We start from the raw sequence: 20,181 nt of genomic DNA, 5'->3' as shown, positions 1-20,181 counted from the left end.
ACTTGAAGTTGCATAAATAAATATCGTTTTAAAACTTGAAGTTCTAAATACCATTGTTTTAAAACCCGGCCCAGCCCGGCCGGTTGAACCGGTCGAACCGGGACTCGGCAGCTTCACTGGGCCGGGTTTAACTTTTCCGATTCACCTCCAAACCCTAAGATTTGGGAGGATGATCAGCGAACAATCGACGGCCGAAAGGTTAGGGCTTTTGAAGAATAAGGTCCGGTGAATACAATGGTGGTGGTGTCGTTGATTTCCGGTGAGTAAATTGACCGAAAATCGAAGAAACTTGGCAGCGGCAACAATGGGATTTTTCCGGCGATTAGCTAGGCTAACGGGGGTGGGGTGAGGTGGGTTTTGGTCGGGAGGAACAGGGGAGTAATTCCTGGGTGATGGGGAGGTTTGTGGGCGCCGGCATGGATGAGATCTGGCCTGGAATACCCACGCCGACGTCGGTGAAATCTGGCCGAAATCGAACCTATTTCGGCCAGATCCTGGGTAGATTTTAATGGAAATGGGCTCAGGGGAAGATTTGAGTTGCATCTGGGGTGTCGTCGCTACCGATCAGTCGCTGGTCGATTTTCAGTTGGGGTGTGTTTGAGAAAGTTCAAACATGTAAGGACTTGAAGGTAATTTTTAGGGGTGTATTTTTTGAGTTTTAAATTTTTTTTTCAACCGGTTTGACCGGTCAACCCGGGACCTGAAAACTTTGCCGGGTTTCACCTCGGGTTGGGTTTTAAAACATTGCTAAATACTAATTACAAACATGAAGTTTGTAAAAAAGAGACAAAAATTGGACTTGAAGTTCCATATCATGAAGATGAAGTTCTGTAAACATCCTTACTAGTGGATTTATTTATTATTTTTTTTTTTTAAGGATGGACTTCGAAACCGAGACATCGATATCCAGTAATGGTGGAAACATTTGTGTATTAGACAATGCAACCATCCTTCGAGATAGAAAATATTTCTCAAGTTTGACCTTTACTAAGGCTAAAATAAATACTATATCAGGATCTGCAAACATAATTGAGGGCTCCGGAAGAGAACCACTTGTGTTACCAAGCGGAATTAAATTAAGTATCTATGATGCTTTATATTCTAGCAAATCCAAAATAAATTTGTTTATTTTCAAAGATATACGACTGAATGGATACCACATTGAAACTTTAAGTGAAAAGAATGGAGAGTTTCTATGCATCACTGCTAATATTTCATGTCAGAAGCAGGTATTAGAAAAACTCTTTGCTTTCTCATCAGGGCTATATTACACATTCCTGAAGATGTTAAAGTCTATGCAGTTATGAACCATAAGTTTATTAATCCTGAACTTTTTAAGATTTGGCACGACCGTCTTGGTCATCCATGATCTACTATGATGCATAGGATCATAGAAAACACACATGGACACCTATTAAAGAACCTGAAGATTCTATCACCTAATGAAAGTGCTTGTATTGCTTGCTTAGAAGGCAAATTGACACTTAAGCCATCCATTACTAAAATTGGTCTAGAATCCCCATCATTTTTACAAAGAATTCATGGGGACATATATGGACCTATTCATCCACCAAGTGGACATTTTTGCTACTTTATGGTACTGATTGATGTATTGGCACGACAGTCACATGTTTGTCTACTATCAACCCGTAATGTTGTCTTTGCTAGATTGCTACACAAATTATCAGATTACAGACACACTTTCCAGATTACCCAATTAAAGCAATTCATCTGGACAATGCTAGTGAGTTTACCTCAAAGACATTTGATGACTATTGTACAGCAATAAGAATTTATGTTGAGCACCCAGTATCACATGTACATACCTAGAATGGTATGGCACAATCATTTATAAAGCGTATTCAATTAATTACAAGAACTTTGCTATTACATAAGCAATTACCGACTTCTGCCTAGACTCATGTTGTTTTACATGTTGCGGCGTTAATTTGCCTAAGACCTACTGCATATCATCAATATTCTCCAATACAGCTTATATTTGAACATCAGCCTAATATATTCCATTTAAGAACTTTGGTTGTGCTATGCAGGTTCCAATTGCACCCCCTCAATGTACCAAAATGGGACCTCAACATCATTTAGGAATATATGTTGGTCATAACTCACCATCTACATCAGATATCTTGAGTCGTTGACGGGCGATCTGTTTATTGCACGTTTTGCGAATGACCATTTTAATGAGATAATATTCTTATCTTTAGGGGAAAATGGTGAAGCCTCCTGAAGTAAGACCTAAACTTTTCTGGAAAATGAATTCTATGCCTCATTTAGATCCTCGCACATCTCAATCAGAAATTGAAGTGCAAAGAATAACACATTTGCAAAATATTGCCAACCAAATGCTTGATGCATTTACAGATGCAGCAAAAATAACGAGATCATACATTCCTGCTATCAATACACCAATAAGGATTGATGTTACCAATGAATAATCTATATGGGCAGCGATCGATTCATAAGTTACACGCACGAAGCGTGGCAGGCCGGTTGGAGCCAAGGATACTATTCCTAGGAAACGAAAGACACAAAACTAAATAGGTGACAACGTTGACAATATTGGAAAAATAGATAATTTCACATCTTATAAACTAACTCCAGAAGAGTTAATAGTCCCTGAACGGACACAAACCCTTGAAGATGAACAAATCCCTGAAGGAATGCAAGAACATAGAAATGTAGAAATTTCTATAAAGTATGCTCATAGTAAAGAAATGTAGAATTGTGAAGCAACTATTGTTGATAACATATTTTCATACGCAGTCGCTACTGAAAATATGAATGATGAGTTTGAGTTACGTTTTGCTGATGAATGTCGACAAAGACATGAGTGACCAAAATAGGAAGAGGCGATTCAAGCAGAATTAACCTCCCTAGCAAAACGTAATGAATTTGGACTTGTTGTCCAAACACGCCTGAAAACATGAAACCCGTAGGATACAAGTGAGTATTCACAAGGAAACAAAATAAGAAAAATGAGATTGCTAGGTATAAGGCCAGACTAGTGGCTTAAGGTTTCTTGTAGAGACCTGGAATTGACTTTGATGAGACGTATTCACTAGTGATGGATACATTACGATACTTGATTAGTTTATCAGTCTCAGAAAGACTTGATATGCATCTCATGGACGTTGTCACTGTGTATTTGTATGGTACACTAGATACTGATATCTATATGAAAATCCCTGAAGGATTCAAAATGCCAGAAGCAAATTAAAGGAACATGTATTCAATAAAATTGCGAAGATTGTTATATGGGTTGAAACAATCAGGACGAATGTGGTATAATTGTCTCAGTGAATATCTGATGAAGGAATGATACATCAATGATCTTGTATGCTCATGTGTCTTTATAAAAATGTTATAATCAAGATCTGCAATTGTAGTAGTATATGTCGATGACATGAACTTAATAGGGACTCTTGAAGAGCTCACAAAAGTTACCAAGTACTTGAAAAGAGAATTTGAAATAAAGGATCTGAGGAAAACAAAGTATTGTCTCGGCCTGTAGATCGAGCATTGTTCAAATGGAGTTTTGCTCCATCAATCAAATTATACTGAAAAGATTCTTAAGCGATTTTATATGGATAAATCTCACCCCTTGAGTATCCCAATGGTAGTTCGGTCTCTTGATCCTAAAAAATATCAATTTCGTCATAAAGAAGACGACGAAAAGATACTTGGTCCTGAAGTACTATATCTAAATGCAATAGGTGCATTAGTATATTTGGCACAATGTACGAGACCAAACATAGCATTTGCAGTGAATCTATTAGCAAGATTTAGCTCTGTACCAATTCGCCGACATTGGAATGGGATCAAACATGTCTGTCGTTACCTCAGTGTAACAAAAGATTTTGGATTATTTTATCCAAGGAAATCTGTTAATGATCCTAAATTAGTTGACTATACAAATGCTGGGTACCTTTATGATCGTCACAAGGCCCACTCCCATACAGGATATGTTTTCACTTACAATGGTACTGCAATATCATGGTGCTCCACAAAACAAACATTGGTTGCCACTTCTTCCAATCACTCCGAGATTCTTGCGCTTCATGAAGCCAACTAAGAATGTGTATGATTAAGATCTGTCATCCATCATATCGAAAGTACATGCAAATTACCATGTACCTCAAATGCTCCCACAATTATAAATAAAGACAATGCAACATGTATTGCTCAAGTCAAGGAAAGATATATCAAAGGAGATAGAACCAAATATATTTCACTGAAGTTCTTTTATACTCACAAACTCCAGCAAAATCGTGAGATTGATGTCAAATAAATACGCTTTAGTGATAATCTTGGAGATTTATTCATTAAGGTCTTACTGACATCAACATTTGAAAAGTTAGTGTATAACATCGGTATGTAGCAGCTCAATAAGTTACTAAATTAATTCTATCATTATGAGGGGGAGCATTGATCAAGAGAAGCATCAATTAGGTTTTTTTTTTTTTTTTTTTTTTTTTTTTTTTTTGGACAAAGTATATTATATTAGACATATGTGCACTGTACTCTTTTTCTTGATCTGATTTTGTTTTAATGAGACAATATGAAACACGTCAAACTGATGTCCACCAATTATAGAGTGTATTTAACCTACTCAAGAAAATCTTGTGGAAAAAAAAACCTAAGTAAAGAAATACAACTGTACGTTACAGTTGTATTTCTTTACTTAGGTTTTTTTTCCACAAGATTTTTCTTGAGTAAGGTTAAATCACTTATTATAATGGTGGATGTCCAAGTGGAGTGTTGTAAAAAAATTGGTAGACATCCACCGCCTTTACTTGAGGTGGTGAAAGGGGGAGGTGTATTAGCTATAAATACCCCTATCCCTTTCATTTAATTGATCATTTTCAATTGAAAGCAGTCAAATTTGAGGTAATAATCAATCATATCTCTCAATTTCTTTTGGTACTGGTTATTTATTCTGTTTATTACTTTCTCAGTTATTACTAATGCAACACTAAATCACATCAAAACAACCCATTTCAATTAATGCTTCTGTCTGGTGATCTTTAAAAAAAAAAAAAAGAATAGTGGGAGCACGTGGTAAAGCAAACGAAGTTAAATGGAAAACATTGAGAAATACAGTAAGGTTTGATAATGGTGTTGGAAAAAGGTGAAGGGGACCTAGGAACATGTTGCGGCGAAAAGCCGGTGAGATGTGCTCAACATAGCCCCTTAAAAGTACAGGGCACCCATGCACTGGATGTCGCCCGCCCCATTATTATTTATTTAAAATTAATCTGGTTTAACTTTGATTAATCAAAATTAGTCACAGCTAATGAGAAATTCACTGTGTCAGTCCTTATGCTTCATGATGGCAGACCAATTTCAGGTGGGGAGGCCCAACTTAATTAATGACGTTAGTTAATTTTCATGTTGTAAATGTTGGTCGGTGGTTTTGTAAAAGATTAGTGAATCATCAAGTTAATTGAATTCGTTCATTCCTCTTCATTCTTGGAACTAATACCCATAACATAATTAATAAATCAGTGTCTAATTTTGCTTTAATTAATCTTGATTATTAGCCAGGATGTAAGAAAAGAAAACATCTTTGTATGACACGTGCATTTAAGTGTTGAAAAATTATAATAGTGATTAGTGAATCACCGAGAATAATTTAAGGAAATGCAAGCGACAAGACAGATCACAGAACACAGAAAAGAAATTAAAGGTGAAAATGTTGGTTAGGACAAAACTAAACCCTTGTGCTATTGTCCAATGGAAACCACGTAAGGCCAGTGGCAAATTCCGTAATTTTAGAGAGACAAAGATTCTCACTAACAACCATCATTTAATGGGCAGCTCCCTCCGGTTCCAATAAAGTCAAATTACTCCGATTATATCCGAAAATAAAAAACCAAATATTAATATAAATAAATTAAAAAAAAGAAAGAAATAATGAATTAGGTGAAGAATAGGGAGAATGCTGTTACTTGGTCTCCCAGTTTGACCAAATATTGAGCGCTGGGGGCATGCTTTTGTAACAAAGTCTGACGCAACACACCTTTTTAAAATGTGACCAACCTCACTTTATCATAGCCCTTAGCTCATGAGCCGTTAAAGCAAACTGCGACATGACGGCTTTTCTCAGCTTTTGTTTGTTCATTAACAAGCTGAAGCCTGAAGCTGACGTCACCCAAACGTTGACTGACTGCTTTCTTTTACTTTTTTCCTTTTCCTTTTTTTTTTTTTAATATTACTGCTTCTTATTTGTCGTCTTTCACTTTGAAATTAAATGGGGGGGCTTCATTATCAAGGGCAATGTTTGGATTGGATTAAAATTTTAGTCCCGAGTTTAAAAATAAATAATCTGGTTGGTGTATCGGTATTGGGATCTGACGGTGCTTTTGTCTCTCCTAGTGTTTCAACACTGTCGTTTGAGGGGAATGTCTCTGTGTCTCTGTTTGGACGCCAGAATAGTATTATTCTATTATTTTAATCCTAAATGGCTCAGAAAATGTTTCACAAACCAACATTTACTCTGAAACCATGTCGGGGAAACCAGTTAATCAAATTTTAAGGTAAGAGATTCAGTTAAACAAACTAATTTATATATCGTTACAACTTAGTTAGGGGTTGGTCTTAATAAGACTATATATCTCTCTTAATTTCAATTTAGTTGAAATCCCCAAAACATTGGGAAGTCACAAGATCAAGTGATTTTGGTGGGCTGATGTTCGAATGGTCAAAGTGGAATGATGGTTTGTTAGACAGAAAATGCTGTTGGGAAGTCACAGTTGATTTTGGTGGGCATGATGTTCGAATGGTCAAAGGAATGATGGGTTTTGTTAGACAGAAGACAATGCTGTTCACTGTAAGTCTATTTTTATTATTTCAAACTCAAAATTGTCCAACCATAACTCAAACATGAGTAACACTAGTCTTACAAAAGACAATAAAGATAATCTTTACCTTTAAAAGAAAGAAAAAGAGAGAAGAGAAACACCATGAATTTGAAGGATAAGAATTGTCTCTTTATATGACACTTTGTAAGATTAGTGTTACTCCCCAAACAGAATGTTAATTAGTTAACACTCACACTCAGGTGATTGTTTCATCACCACCGACTTCTGTTTGTCTTTCCAACCACAAAAGCTTTTGTTTTTTAATTTAGTTTCAGGTTAATTTTTTAATTAATTAATTAATAACACCAAACTTAATTACAACTCAACCACTTGAACAGACGATCTGATATATAATGTATTTGGTCATCTTAAAACACGGAGAAATAAAATATCATCAAATACTAGACATTTAAGCCACCAGAAGGCACTCCACCACACCAATAGAATGGACGATACATAGCATTAACAGACCATAAACAAAGATGATCTAAACATGAGTTAAATCCCTATCTAAATTCAACAATGCAATTGATTTTTGGTAACATCAAATCTAAAACCAATTCAAAGCTAAGTTACAAACATCACTATGTGCAATTCTAAATTAGTTGTATAATAACAGACACAAACAATAGGGTTTCTAGTGCCAAGCTCACAACACGGCTTCATAAGTTATCAAGAGAGAGATGCTGCCTGTTGCCCAGCAAAACCTATCAGAGCAGCCCCGACTGACATTCTACTGTCGAGAAATTGGTGCCATTGGCACGTGATGGTTGACTATAGAAATTACCATCAGAACCTTGAAAACTCTGATAAGGATTTGTTGGGTGGCTGCAAAGGGAACATGCCCGTGATTGGAGCTGCAGCTCCTGGATAACCAGGCATGTAGGGGTGTGGTTGGCTCATGTTGTAGCTGTATGGGGCACTAGTCATAGCTGCAGTATTTTGAATGTACTGGGGCATCTGAAAGTGGCAGAGGTGTAGTGGAGGCATCGGTGGAGGAGATGATGGTGGGGGAGGTGGCGGTCATTTGTAGTTAATTGTTGAGTTGTCGTTGTTATGTTATGTTGCAGAGATTCAGGGTGTGGAAAGGAAGGAACTGAGGGCCGCTGGTTCTGTGGTGGCAAGTAAGATTGCTCATTCTCAATCTTAGGCCTTTTCTCTGAAGGAAATCACCCGAGTGTTCTTACTTGAATTACCAATGACCCCTCAGATGCCAAGGACGAGAGGACGTAAGAGAGCATCTGGGCGGAGGATGCGAAGCAGTTAGCTTTGCTGCCACTGCAGCAGCTGCAGACTTCCGAGTGTCCTCCTCAACAGACCAGATTTTTCAGACAAGATACCTGCCGAGTGTACATTACAGGAGCTGACTGTTCTCTGTCTCCTGACATAAGCTTGGAGGTGCCATTGAAGTATGAGCTTCCTTTGGTTCTGCTCGGCTAGCATCGGCACATTGTCACAATTTAGTAACTGCCGACAGACTGCTCTGACTGGACTTGTGCAGCCTGGCAAGGACAAACAAATTAAGATTTCTCCACATGCTTAGATCTGCATGAAGTCATTACACCAAGGATTTTAAAGCCAGAAATGTCAAATTACACTCTTAAAATTGTGAGATACAGAAGGGAAGACATCCCATATCCAACATCCACAACCATAATATAAGTCTCAAAGCTTACAAGAAAATTTCAAAAATTTCTCACTCAGTTTCCTTCAACACACTGAAGGATATTGAGAAATAGAAAGAATCAATAATACAGCAGATGTCTCCTCCCCAAAGAGGCAAATGTCACTGACTAAATTAATTTTAAGCTACAAGTTAAAGAATAATAAGGTAATTCCAAAGTGAGACATGAACTTAGAAGCATAGCATTAATCAATTACAAGGCTTTACTCTAAATCAAAGCACGTGCAAACATCAGTGGATATATACCACCGAGAGTTAGATAAATAAATTCCCATGGACATAGGAAGGTACAGTGTCAACCTGTAACTCATTACGGATTTGAGCCAGCTTCAATTCTTAAAAATAAAAAAGGTAAGTCAGCTTATATGCAATCACAAAGTTGCAAACAATACATTTCAACAACAGAATAATCTGGTTAACCAACCTGTTCCTGAAAAGCTTCCCTCAAATGATTCACAAGATCGCTCTCGATGACTCCACTGCCGTTAATTGCTCAATGCAGTCCCTCAGTGTAGCATGCTGACCCTGCAACTCCTCCACCAATGAAGATCCATGCAATTGTCCGTTCAGAGTAAGCATGATTTAGCAAAAGGAATTGTGCCGAAAGATGTGAACAATGTTTCAAAAATCAATAACGTAAATGAACTATCTGAAACAACTGATAAATACAAATGATTTTCTTTCCCTGACATCCATTTTCCAGGTGGAGGGGCATATGTTACTAAAATTTATAATCTCAATGTTACAACTTGAATGGAGACAGGTCTATTAGCTAACCGATTTTCTGCTCCTCACCACATGCATCCAAGGTAATGTCAGTTCAAGAGGGAAAATAACTGGGCTGGCAATATATCAAACCTCTTTTTCCATCTTGTCAAATGAAGATATCATTTTGTTTTTCATATTGCAGATGGTAACATGGTGACAGTATAAAATAGCTCCAACAAACTTAGACTTGACTCCTGCATAAATCTAGACTGCAAAATAAAAAATGCCACTTAAAACATGGCATGCTTGGTTCATATCATAATCACAATGCAACTATGCAATAAGACACAGTAACTGGGCCTGCAATCCTCTATTTCCATCTTTCAGAACAAAGCTCTCTGTATTATAGATGGAAATATGGCGACAGCAAAAAAGTGGCCTCAACAAACTTGACTTGACTAAAGAGTACATCCATATTTCTAAGCCTAGAAATGCCACTTCACAATATATGCTTGGTTCTTATACAACACAAATGCATAGCCTTGCAGTAAGACACAATAACTGAATATGTTTCATTCCATAAACATTATATAGTCAAACATTAACAAACGTATTTATAGCGGCTGTCTAAAGAAGGCAATGCGGTAATACCAGAATGGATGTCACTACCAATTTCCTTCTCTACTTTCTCAATAGAGCTAATAGCATTCCACATTTGTTCAAACAACGTCTTCATCAATCTGGCCACCATAGACAACTTGATAACCTGAGACTATTTTGTCCCCTGTATTTCCATAGGCTGCTTCTGCTTAAAAGAAGAAGATGGAAATGGTATTAACTTTAATTCTAAACCAAATATATATTATATATATATAATAAAAAGACTGATACCATTTCGCCCTGATTCCCATTCTGTTGTAACTTTCCAGGTGCCTTCCCACAGCTCTTCTTCAGATTTGCCCTCGAGAACCAAAAACTTTCCTCTCCTCCCAAATATTATCTGCACATATAGATGGAAGAAACATAACCGTCATGCTAATGTCCAACATAACCATCGAAGGAATTGACTCTGATCCAAGCTAGTAAAAACCATATGCATATAGTGCCATGCAAGCATATGAAAGACCAAAGATGGCAAGACAATTGCATTTGTCCTAGCAGTTCTTTTAGCAAACGTTTAATATAATTAATGGACCTGATCTAACTGTTTAACATGAATCCCCCAGAATATCAATAATGAATATTTGCAGCCCGCACTCTCCTTCTCCGTCACATCAGTGTGTAATTTCAGCGGTCTATGACGGTGATTTCCACAAAGGGGGGAAAAAATCAAGAAGCATCTAAAATAATAGTTAACCATGCAGCAAAACACCACAAACAGAAAAACATAAAACAACAGGCGCAACCCTGTTTCTCTCTACCAGAATATTATCAATGTCGTCTTTATGTTTTTCTAAAATATTTAGTGTATGAGGACTGCTTAAAGAGATTGACGTTTAGTTAGAGATTTGAAGGCAAGAGTCTGAGGAATTTATTCTTATGAGATGATCCTGGTTCTGCCACTGCTTTGCAAGTATTTGGGGTCCTTCAGGAATTCCTTGATATTTTGAAGTTTAGGTAACAGTCTCCAAATCCATATCCTTTTCCTTTATTTTTTAGTATGTCCTTTGTATACCACAAACTGGTAGTTGGTGATATTCCAGATAGAATGAAGAGACCATGAAAGTTGTTTAATGCTCTTTCCTTAGTCTTCCCACTAACCCATTAAGTATGAGGGAAATCCCTAAACTTTCCAAATACATACTTGCAAGGATTCATAAGGATACAAAGTCATTTCCATTCAGATCCTCGAAGCTTTGCTTCCCAATACATAAACTATCATCTTTTTGGATCTAGGTTCCTTCTAACAGAAATATTAGATATTTCAAAGATATTTATCAACATGAAAACGATATAAGACTCATAGCAATACATCAAATTTGACTAAATAAGTAGAAAATGCAATGTCAATGAATATACCAGCCGTCGTGCAGCATTTCTTCCAAACTCGTCTCCATTACCATCACATCACGAAGCATCTGGAAGAACCTTCCAAATTCACCAACAAACTCAGAACCTTTTCTTCTACATTCTGCAAGATGTCATTTGCAAGATACAGAAAAGCCAATCTCTGCTCACGTGGAGAGCAATGAAATTGTCTGTCCCATGTTTCTACACTTGCTTGGCCTATTCATATAAAATACACCAATGTGATAAAGCTGAATCACGTAAGGATAGAAACAATCAATTGTTTATAAAAATTGTTGAAGAAAACAAAAATACATAGAAAACTTATGTTCAACTTAAGTTTACATTGGTGGCTTGTCTTAAAAATTACTGGGAAAGAAAAAGGTACTGAAGCAGCTAAATGAGAATCCAGTGAAAACAGTCTCAAACTGAAAGCAAAGCAATTATTTTGATTTTGAAAAAGTTAGGAAAAAAAAAATTCAGACTTAACAAAGAAAAATTTGAGAGTGGATTAAGAAAACAACTAAATAATTATACATTTAAAGACCCTAACAAGATGTAATGTGGCTACACCTGAATTATAACAAATCAAACTCTAAAACATAATGCTGATCCCACTATACACAAAAAAGCAGACAGCCTGATTGTCCCAAAATATACGAACACAAACAAACAGGATAAAGGAAAACCATCCATAGTCCAACGAGGATACTCTCTATGCTCGTCTGTGAGTTGTTAAGCTTGGCTAGCTTTTCCACTAAATCTGAGGATTAAATGTACTTCCCATGTTCTTGATAGTAATATCAAATTAATGGAGCAAAAACCGATCTTTAGAAGTGAACAAACCTTCAAAGAGAAATAAATGCAAGGAAAAAATAAGTACCTTAGAAGATGAACAAGTACATATGTTAAATGAAAGTATCCTCATAATTCCACAGTGATAAGAAAGAACTTCACATTTTCCATTATAAGAAGGAACTTAAGTGTCAACATTAAGGTAATGAAAATTCATAACACAAATTTGAATTAAGGATTGTCAATGTTCAACAAATTCAACATCACCACACATAATAACAATATGCTACATAATTGTTCAAATAATTATGAGGCACTCTACTGAGAAATCATTTGTCACATATAAAACATTTGAAAAGTGAGAAGCACTTCGAAGACACTGAGTGTTAATCAATATATATGCTAGGTTAAAACATACATCACCTAAATACTTAAAAGGCAAAATGTATCCTATCATCAACCAAAAGTGAAATGCCACATAGGAAACTAAATTACTCAGCAAGGTAACGTTCATTTAACCTATCTAGGCCCCTTTTGATTTAAGCAATTAATATGAGGATAAATAAAACTTCAAGCCTTTATAACTACGGCAACTGGAAAAGCACAAGTTAAAAGTGTTGTCCTTGGCCAAGATAAAGAATCTAAGTTAAATGAGTTTAAACATGAGAAGAGAATGATTATAAAAGGGTCTACACTTGTCCTTTCCAAAAAAGGTCTCCCGCGATAAGGATGATGCTTGTCGCGTTGGAAAACTTTAATGACTAAATCAAAACATGTGTCAACATTATGCACATTCAACACAAAATCGTTCACATAAGTATGTGAATTGATACGTGGCAGACGAGATACCCCTCAAAGATTTAAACAACTGTGGGAAGAACTTAAAACTTTATTTTGTCCGCCATTCTCTGGCGATCAAATGTCAGTCCAAAACGAATTAATTGTTAAAAAAGACGTTCTTTCTTTAAAAATGAAACCTTGGTCATCTAATTTCTCAAATTCACAGAAAAAAATTAAGTTATACATGTGTCTGATGCTGAATAGCTCTTAACATATCATCTAATTGCGAAAACTTCAATAGCTATTAACCATCTAAGAAGATTATCACAACAGTTACAACTACGGTAATCTTTTTCTAAACCTAGAAATTATGATTACAACAAACAAAAATTCATAAAACTAAGCACTTAACAGTGAATGCTACTGGAAAACAAGTCATAAAGAAACAAAATACATGCAACACCAACAATTAAAACACTACAACACAAAAACAACCAAAAACCAAAACGGGCTTTCCCTAAGTGAATTAAGCATGAAATCTACATCAAAGGCCAAAACAATGTTATTCAAGAAAAACTAAAGTAAACAGTTAAGATAAGTTGAGAATAAACCAACAAAGAAAAGGAATGCGGGTTAGGCACGCGAGAATCACCGGCCGGTGAGACGAAGCCGCTCTAATCGTTCACCATGGGGAGGATATGGGGAATTAGGATTTTTGGAGAGGGTTTCAAGGGGCAGCGTTGAATTTGTTAGGTGAGTTTGGGTAACTGTAGGAACAGATTGTGAGAATCGGAGTCCGAATGAAGTGTTTTCTAATAGTTGTTTGTGTTCGAAAAGGCTGGCGAAGAGAAGTACAGAGTTGTTTGGGTTAGCTTTCTGTTCTTGTCTTGGATTACGGTACGGTGTTGAGAACGTGAGATATTTGAGTTCCATATTGCCCTTTGTGTAACGGATTTCGTCATGAATGACACGTCCGCTCAGGTCGACGACGGAGACAGACAGAATCTAGCTAATGGTCGAAAGTTTATCCTGTAAACGACGTCTTTTTGTGTTAAATAATGACACCTTTTAAATTGTTAATAATCTCATTTTTTGTATTTTTTTATTTTCTTGTTTTAACTAATTAATTTACGATTCCAATTTTTTTATTTTATTAAATTTTCTATTTTTTTCAATCTTTGAAGCTAAAATTGTTATTGTGTTTATTTAAAGCTCACAAAGTTATAAGATCAACATAGACTATTATTAGATAAATACCTTCCAAACCCATAATAATTAATGTTCAAATGTACATTTTTTGATAAAGAAAAAGAAATAGAAATTATAAATTAATAACAAAAAAATTATTCTAGCTAGTAGGGTGAGTGGTTCGGTACCTACATTTTTCGAGAACCAGAATGGAACCGCACATACAGGTTCCAAAAAAAAAAGAATGGAACCGCAAAGTGCTTCTTAAATTCAAGGAACCAAACCTAAAATGCAGGTTCCGGTTCTTCCGGGTACTTGTAAGAAATCATTTACCCCCTATTAGTTTAAAAATAACAAAAATACCTAAAAGTTTACAAATACACCCCTAGCAATTTGATTACTCATTCATTTGTGTCAAATGTGACTCATAAATCCTCCTAATCTCAGGCACACTTGAATTAGTCAATTCATCAAAATTCACAATAAATTTCTCAATCAAAACCCAAATACAAAATTATTAAACAATCATACTATAAATCTATTATTTAATATTATAATTAATTAAATTTAATCATTTAATTAGTATGTACTAATGTTTATAATAATATTATAATTAATTAAGTAATTTACTATAAATCTATAATGTAATGTAAATTAATAAATTTTTAATCATTTAATAGTATGTATAATGAGTAAATTATTATATTTATAATATAATGTTATAAATTTATAATTAATTAAGTAATCATTAACTATGTAATATTATAATTAATAATGATTATAATATAATGTAATTATTATTATAATAGTAATCATTTAGTTAAATGTAATGTTTTAATTAATAATTTCTAACATTTAATTAAGTTTGACAATGTTTATAATGAATTTTAATAATTAAGTAATCATACTATAAATTTATAAGTAATGCTATAATTAATTAATTTCTAATCTTAATTAGGTATTGTGCTAATATAGTAAATTACTAATGTTTTAATATAATGTCATAATTAATAAATCTTTCATTATGTATGTTATAATTATTATATAATCATACTATAATATAATGTTATATGAATTAAGTAATCATACTATAAATCTTTAATATATTATATTAATTAAATTCTAATCATTAATTAATATTATACTCATATTTGTAATGGAATGTTATATTAATTAAGTAATCGATCATTGTTTAAACGTAATGTTATAATTAATTAAGCATCAAATTGTTATAATTAATTAATTTTTAATCATTAATTAAGTATTAGTACTAATATAGTGAATTACTAATGTTTATAATCTAATAGGCATAGTTAGTTAAATAATCATTTCATTATATAATGTTATAATTAATTATGTGATCATATTATAATGTAATGTTATAATGAATTAAGTAATCATACTACAAATCTTTAATGTAATATTATAATTAATTAAATTTTTAATCGTTTAATTAAGTATTGTACTAATGTTTATAATAGAATATTATAATTGATTAAGTAATTATTTAACTAGTAATGTATTAATATTTATCAATTTATTTTTTATCATTAATTAATTATTAATTTATTACAGATATACTTATAACTTGATAATTGAAGTAAATAACTAAATGTTATATTATTAGTCAATCAAATATACTATTCTATTAAAAAATAATTCTTTTAATAACATTAAAATACATTTAACTAGTTTTAATTCCAATTATATACTTAATTAATCAAAAATTTAATATTAATATTTTATAATATATTAAAGTTTTGTATATGGTGAAGTTTATATGTAATAAGTATAATTGTATATTTATTTAATTAGGTTATAGTAAAAATTTAACTTTTCTCATTTTAATATTTTTTATATGTAAAATTACAACAGACCCCTTATTCTTCATAGATATTTATTTCAGTCCAGGTTCTAAAACAAGGTATCCGTTGCAGGTGTCAAGCAGGGTACTCGTTGTAGGTTCTTTTTTTCAGGTTCCGAATCATACAGTATTGATTAGGGCTGTGCAAAAAAATCCGATATCCGATATCCAATTCTAATCCGCTCCACTCCGCTCCGGAAAATTCGGATCGGATACGAATCAGAATTTAGCAAAATCCGAATATTCGGATCGGATACCGGATCGGGATAATAAAAAAATCGGATATCCGTATCCGATCCGGATTTTGCTAAACTACGTAGTTTTGGGTTTTCAAAATTAAATTCACCCCCTAACACTGCTTTTCAAAATTAAATTCAACCCCTAACACTGCTAACACAGTAACGCACTAAGACACTAACACTAACAGATGTCTCCAACGAAAAATACAACTCTCACAGTCTCACTACTCTGACTCTCTGTCTCTGTGTCTCAGACTCGAACAACACGAAGTCACGAACCCTAAAGGCCTAAACAGTAAACACCCAGCAATCCAGCATCTCTCTCGCTCGACTGGAACACGATTCGTTACACAAACACGCTGTCTCGCACTCTCGCTCACGCACAGTCGTCAATCGTCATCGTCAATCGCAGTATCGCACAGCCTCTCAGTCTCTCACAGCCGTCATCGTCAGTCGCACAGCCTCTCAGTCTCTCACGGTCGTCATCGTCACTCGTCAGTCGCACAGCCTCTCAGTCTCTCACAGTCGTCATCGTCAGTCGCACACGGCACAGCCTCTCAGTCTCTCAAACCAGATCGCGTCTGTACTCTGTCGTCTCAATCTCTCACACTTTCACCAGATCTCATCTCAATCGATTGTATGTTTGAAAACCTTGAAAGTATATGGGATTAGAAGTTTGATGATGTGAGAGGAGTATGTATTGAATGGTATACTGAGGAGGTTGATGGATCTCCCCGGAATTGAATTTATTTTGCATATGCAATGGTAACATGGTGACAGTATAAAAATAGCTCCAACAAACTTAGACTTACTCCTGCATAAATCTAGACTGCAAAAAATAAAAAATGCCACTTAAACATGGCATGCTTGGTTCATATCATAATACAAATGCAACTATGCAATAAGACACAGTAATGGGCCTGCACTCACTCTCTATTTCCATCTTTCAGAACAAAGACTTCCTGTATTATAGATGGAAATATGGCGACAGCAAAAAGTGGCCTCACAAAAACTTTGACTTGACTAAAGAGTAACATCCTATATTCTAAGCCTAGAATGCCACTTCACAATATATGCTTGGTTCTTATACAACACAAGTGCATAGCCTATGCAGTAAGACACAATAACTGAATATTGTTCATTCCATAAACAGATTATAGTCAAACATTAACAAACGTATTTATAGCGGCTGCTAAAGAAGGCAATGCGGGTAATACCAGAATGGATGTCACTACAATTTCCTTCTCTATTTCCAATAGAGCTAATAGCATTCCTACATTTGTTCAATACAACGTCTTCATCATCTGGCCACCATAGACAACTTGATAACCTGAGACTATTTTGTCCACTGTATTTCCATAGGCTGCTTCGCTTAAAAGAAAGAAGATGAGAAATGGTATTAACTTAATTCTAAACCAAATATATATATATAATATATATATAAAGAAGACATGGATTACCAATTTCATGCCCTGATGCTTCCCATTTCTGTTGTAACTTTCCAGGTGCCTTCCACAAGCTCTTCCTTCAGAATTTGCCCTCGAGAACCAAAACTTTCCTCTCCTCCCAAATATTACTGCACATATAGATGGAAGAAACAACCGTCATGCTAATGTCCAACATAACCAATCGAAGGAATTGACTCTATACCAAGCTAGTAAAAACCATATGCATATAAGTCCATGCAAGCATATGAAAGACCAAAGATGGCAAGACAATTGCATTTGTCCTAGCAGTTCTTTAGCAAACTAAGTTTAATATAAGATTAATGGACCATGATCTAACTGTTTAACATGAAGATTCCCCAGAATATCAAGAATAATATTTGCAGCCGCACTCCTCAGACTCTCTCTCAGTCACATCATGTGTAATTTCAGGCGTACTATGACGGTGATTTCCACAAAAGGGGGGAAAAAATCAAGAAGCATCATAAAATAATAGGTTAACCAATGCAGCAAAACACACACAAACAGAAAAACATAAACAACAGGCGCAACCTGTTTCTCTCTACCAAATATTATCAATGTCGTCTTTATGTTTGTTTCAAAATATTAGTGTATGAGGACTGCTTAAAGAGATTGACGTTTAGTTAGAGATTTGAAGGCAAGAGTCTGAGGAATTTATTCTTATGAGATGATGTGGTTCATGCCACGCTTTCAAGTATTTGGGGTCCTTCAGGAATTCCTTGATATTTTGAAGTTTAGGTAACAGTCTCCAAATCCATATCCTTTTCCTTTATTTTTTTAGTATGTCTCTTGTATACCACAAACTGGTAGTTGGTGATATTCCAGATAAATGAAGAGACCATGAAAGTTGGTTAATGCTCTTTTCCTTAGTCTTCCCACTAACCCATTAAGTATGAGGAATCCCTAAACTTTCCAAATACATACTGCAAGGATTCATAAGATCAAAAAGTCATTTCCATTCAGACTCTCGAAGCTTTGCTTCCCAAATACATAAACTATCATCTTTTTGGATCTAGGTTTCCTTCTAACAGAAATATTAGATATTTCAAAGATATTTACAACATGAAAACAATATAAGACTCATAGCAATACATCAAATTTGACTAAATAAGTAGAAAATGCAATGTCAAGATGAATTACCAGCGTCGTGCAGCATTTCTTCCAAACTCGTCTCCATTATCCATCACATCACGAAGACATCTGGAAGAACCTTCCAAAATTCACCAACAAACTCAGAACCTTTTCTTCTACTATTCTGCAAGATGTCATTTGCAAGATACAGAAAAGCCAATCTCTGCTCACGTGGAGAGCAATGAAATTGTCTGTCCCATGTTTCTACAACTTGCTTGGCCTTATTCATATGAAAAATACACCAATGTGATAAAGCTGAATCACGTTAAGGATAGAAACAATCAATTGGTTATAAAATTGTTGAAGAAAACAAAAATACATAGAAAACTTATGTTCAACTTAATGTTTCATTGGTGGCTTGTCTTAAAAAATATACTGGAAAGAAAAAGGTACTGAAGCAGCTAAATGAGAATCCAGTGAAAACAGTCTTCAAACTGAAAGCAAAGCAATTAAATTTTGATTTTGAAAAAGTTAGGAAAAAAAAAATATCAGACTTAACAAAAGAAGAAATTTGAGAGTGGATTAAGAAAACAAACTAAGATAATTATACATTTAAAGACCCTAACAAGATGTAATGTGCTACACCTGAATTTATAACAAACAAACTCTAAAAAACATATGCTGATCCACTACACAAAAAAGCAGACAGCCTGATTGTCCCAAAATATACAACACAAACAACAACAGGATAAAGGAAAACCATCCAAGTCCAAATCAAGAGGATACTCTCTATGCTCGTCTGTGAGTTGTTAAGCTTGGCTAGCTTTTCACTAAAATCTGAGGATTAAATGTACTTCCCATGTTCTTGATAGGTAATATCAATTAATGAGCAAAAACCGATCTTTAGAAGTGAACAAACCTTCAAAAGAGAAGATAAATGCAAGGAAAAAATAAGTACCTTTAGAAGATGAACAAGTACAATTAGTTAATATGAAGTATCCTCATAATTCCACAGTGATAAGATAAAACTTCACATTTTCCATTATAAGAAAGAACTTAAGTGTCAACATTAAGGTAATGAAAATTCATAACACAAAATTTAGAATTAAGGATTGTCATGTTCACAAATTCAACAATCACCACACTAATAACAATATGCTCACTATAGATGTTCAAATAATTATGACACTTCTACTGAGAAATCATTTGTCACATATAAAACATTTGAAAAGTGAGAAGCCCTTCGAAACACTGAGTGTTAATCAATATATATGCTAGGTTAAAACATACATCACCTAAATACTTAAAAGGCAAAATGTATCCTTCATCAACCAAAAGTGAAATGCCACATAGGAAACTAAATTACTCCAGCAGGTAACGTTCATTTAACCTATCTAGGCCTCCTTTTGATTTAAGCAATTTAATATGAGATAAATAAAACTTCAAGCCTTTATAACTACGGCAACTGGAAAAGCACAAGTTAAAAGTGTTGTCCTTGGCC

The 20,181-nt window shown here is 34.6% G+C and overlaps 1 protein-coding gene and 1 pseudogene across 1 annotated transcript; one reads left to right on the top strand and one right to left on the bottom strand.

The window, feature by feature from the left end:
* The first annotated feature begins 3,631 nt into the window (after window positions 1-3,631).
* LOC116129833 (secreted RxLR effector protein 161-like) lies at window positions 3,632-4,090 on the top strand. Its single transcript, XM_031415563.1, has one exon. The coding sequence runs from the start codon at window positions 3,632-3,634 to the stop codon at window positions 4,088-4,090; it is 459 nt and encodes a 152-aa protein (XP_031271423.1).
* Window positions 4,091-8,694: 4,604 nt separating this feature from the next.
* Window positions 8,695-19,541, bottom strand: LOC116129779 (annotated as a pseudogene).
* Between the last annotated feature and the right edge of the window lie 640 nt (window positions 19,542-20,181).

This window comes from Pistacia vera, unplaced genomic scaffold (assembly GCF_008641045.1).
Source record: "Pistacia vera cultivar Batoury unplaced genomic scaffold, PisVer_v2 Contig214, whole genome shotgun sequence".
NCBI lineage: Eukaryota > Viridiplantae > Streptophyta > Magnoliopsida > Sapindales > Anacardiaceae > Pistacia > Pistacia vera.
Note: the sequence above shows the minus strand (reverse complement) of the source record. Positions and strands in the feature narration are given on the sequence as shown.

Coding starts and splice junctions, on each gene's coding strand:
- LOC116129833 (XM_031415563.1), top strand. CDS start 3,632: ATGGTAGTTCGGTCTCTTGATCCTAAAAAATATCAATTTCGTCATAAA.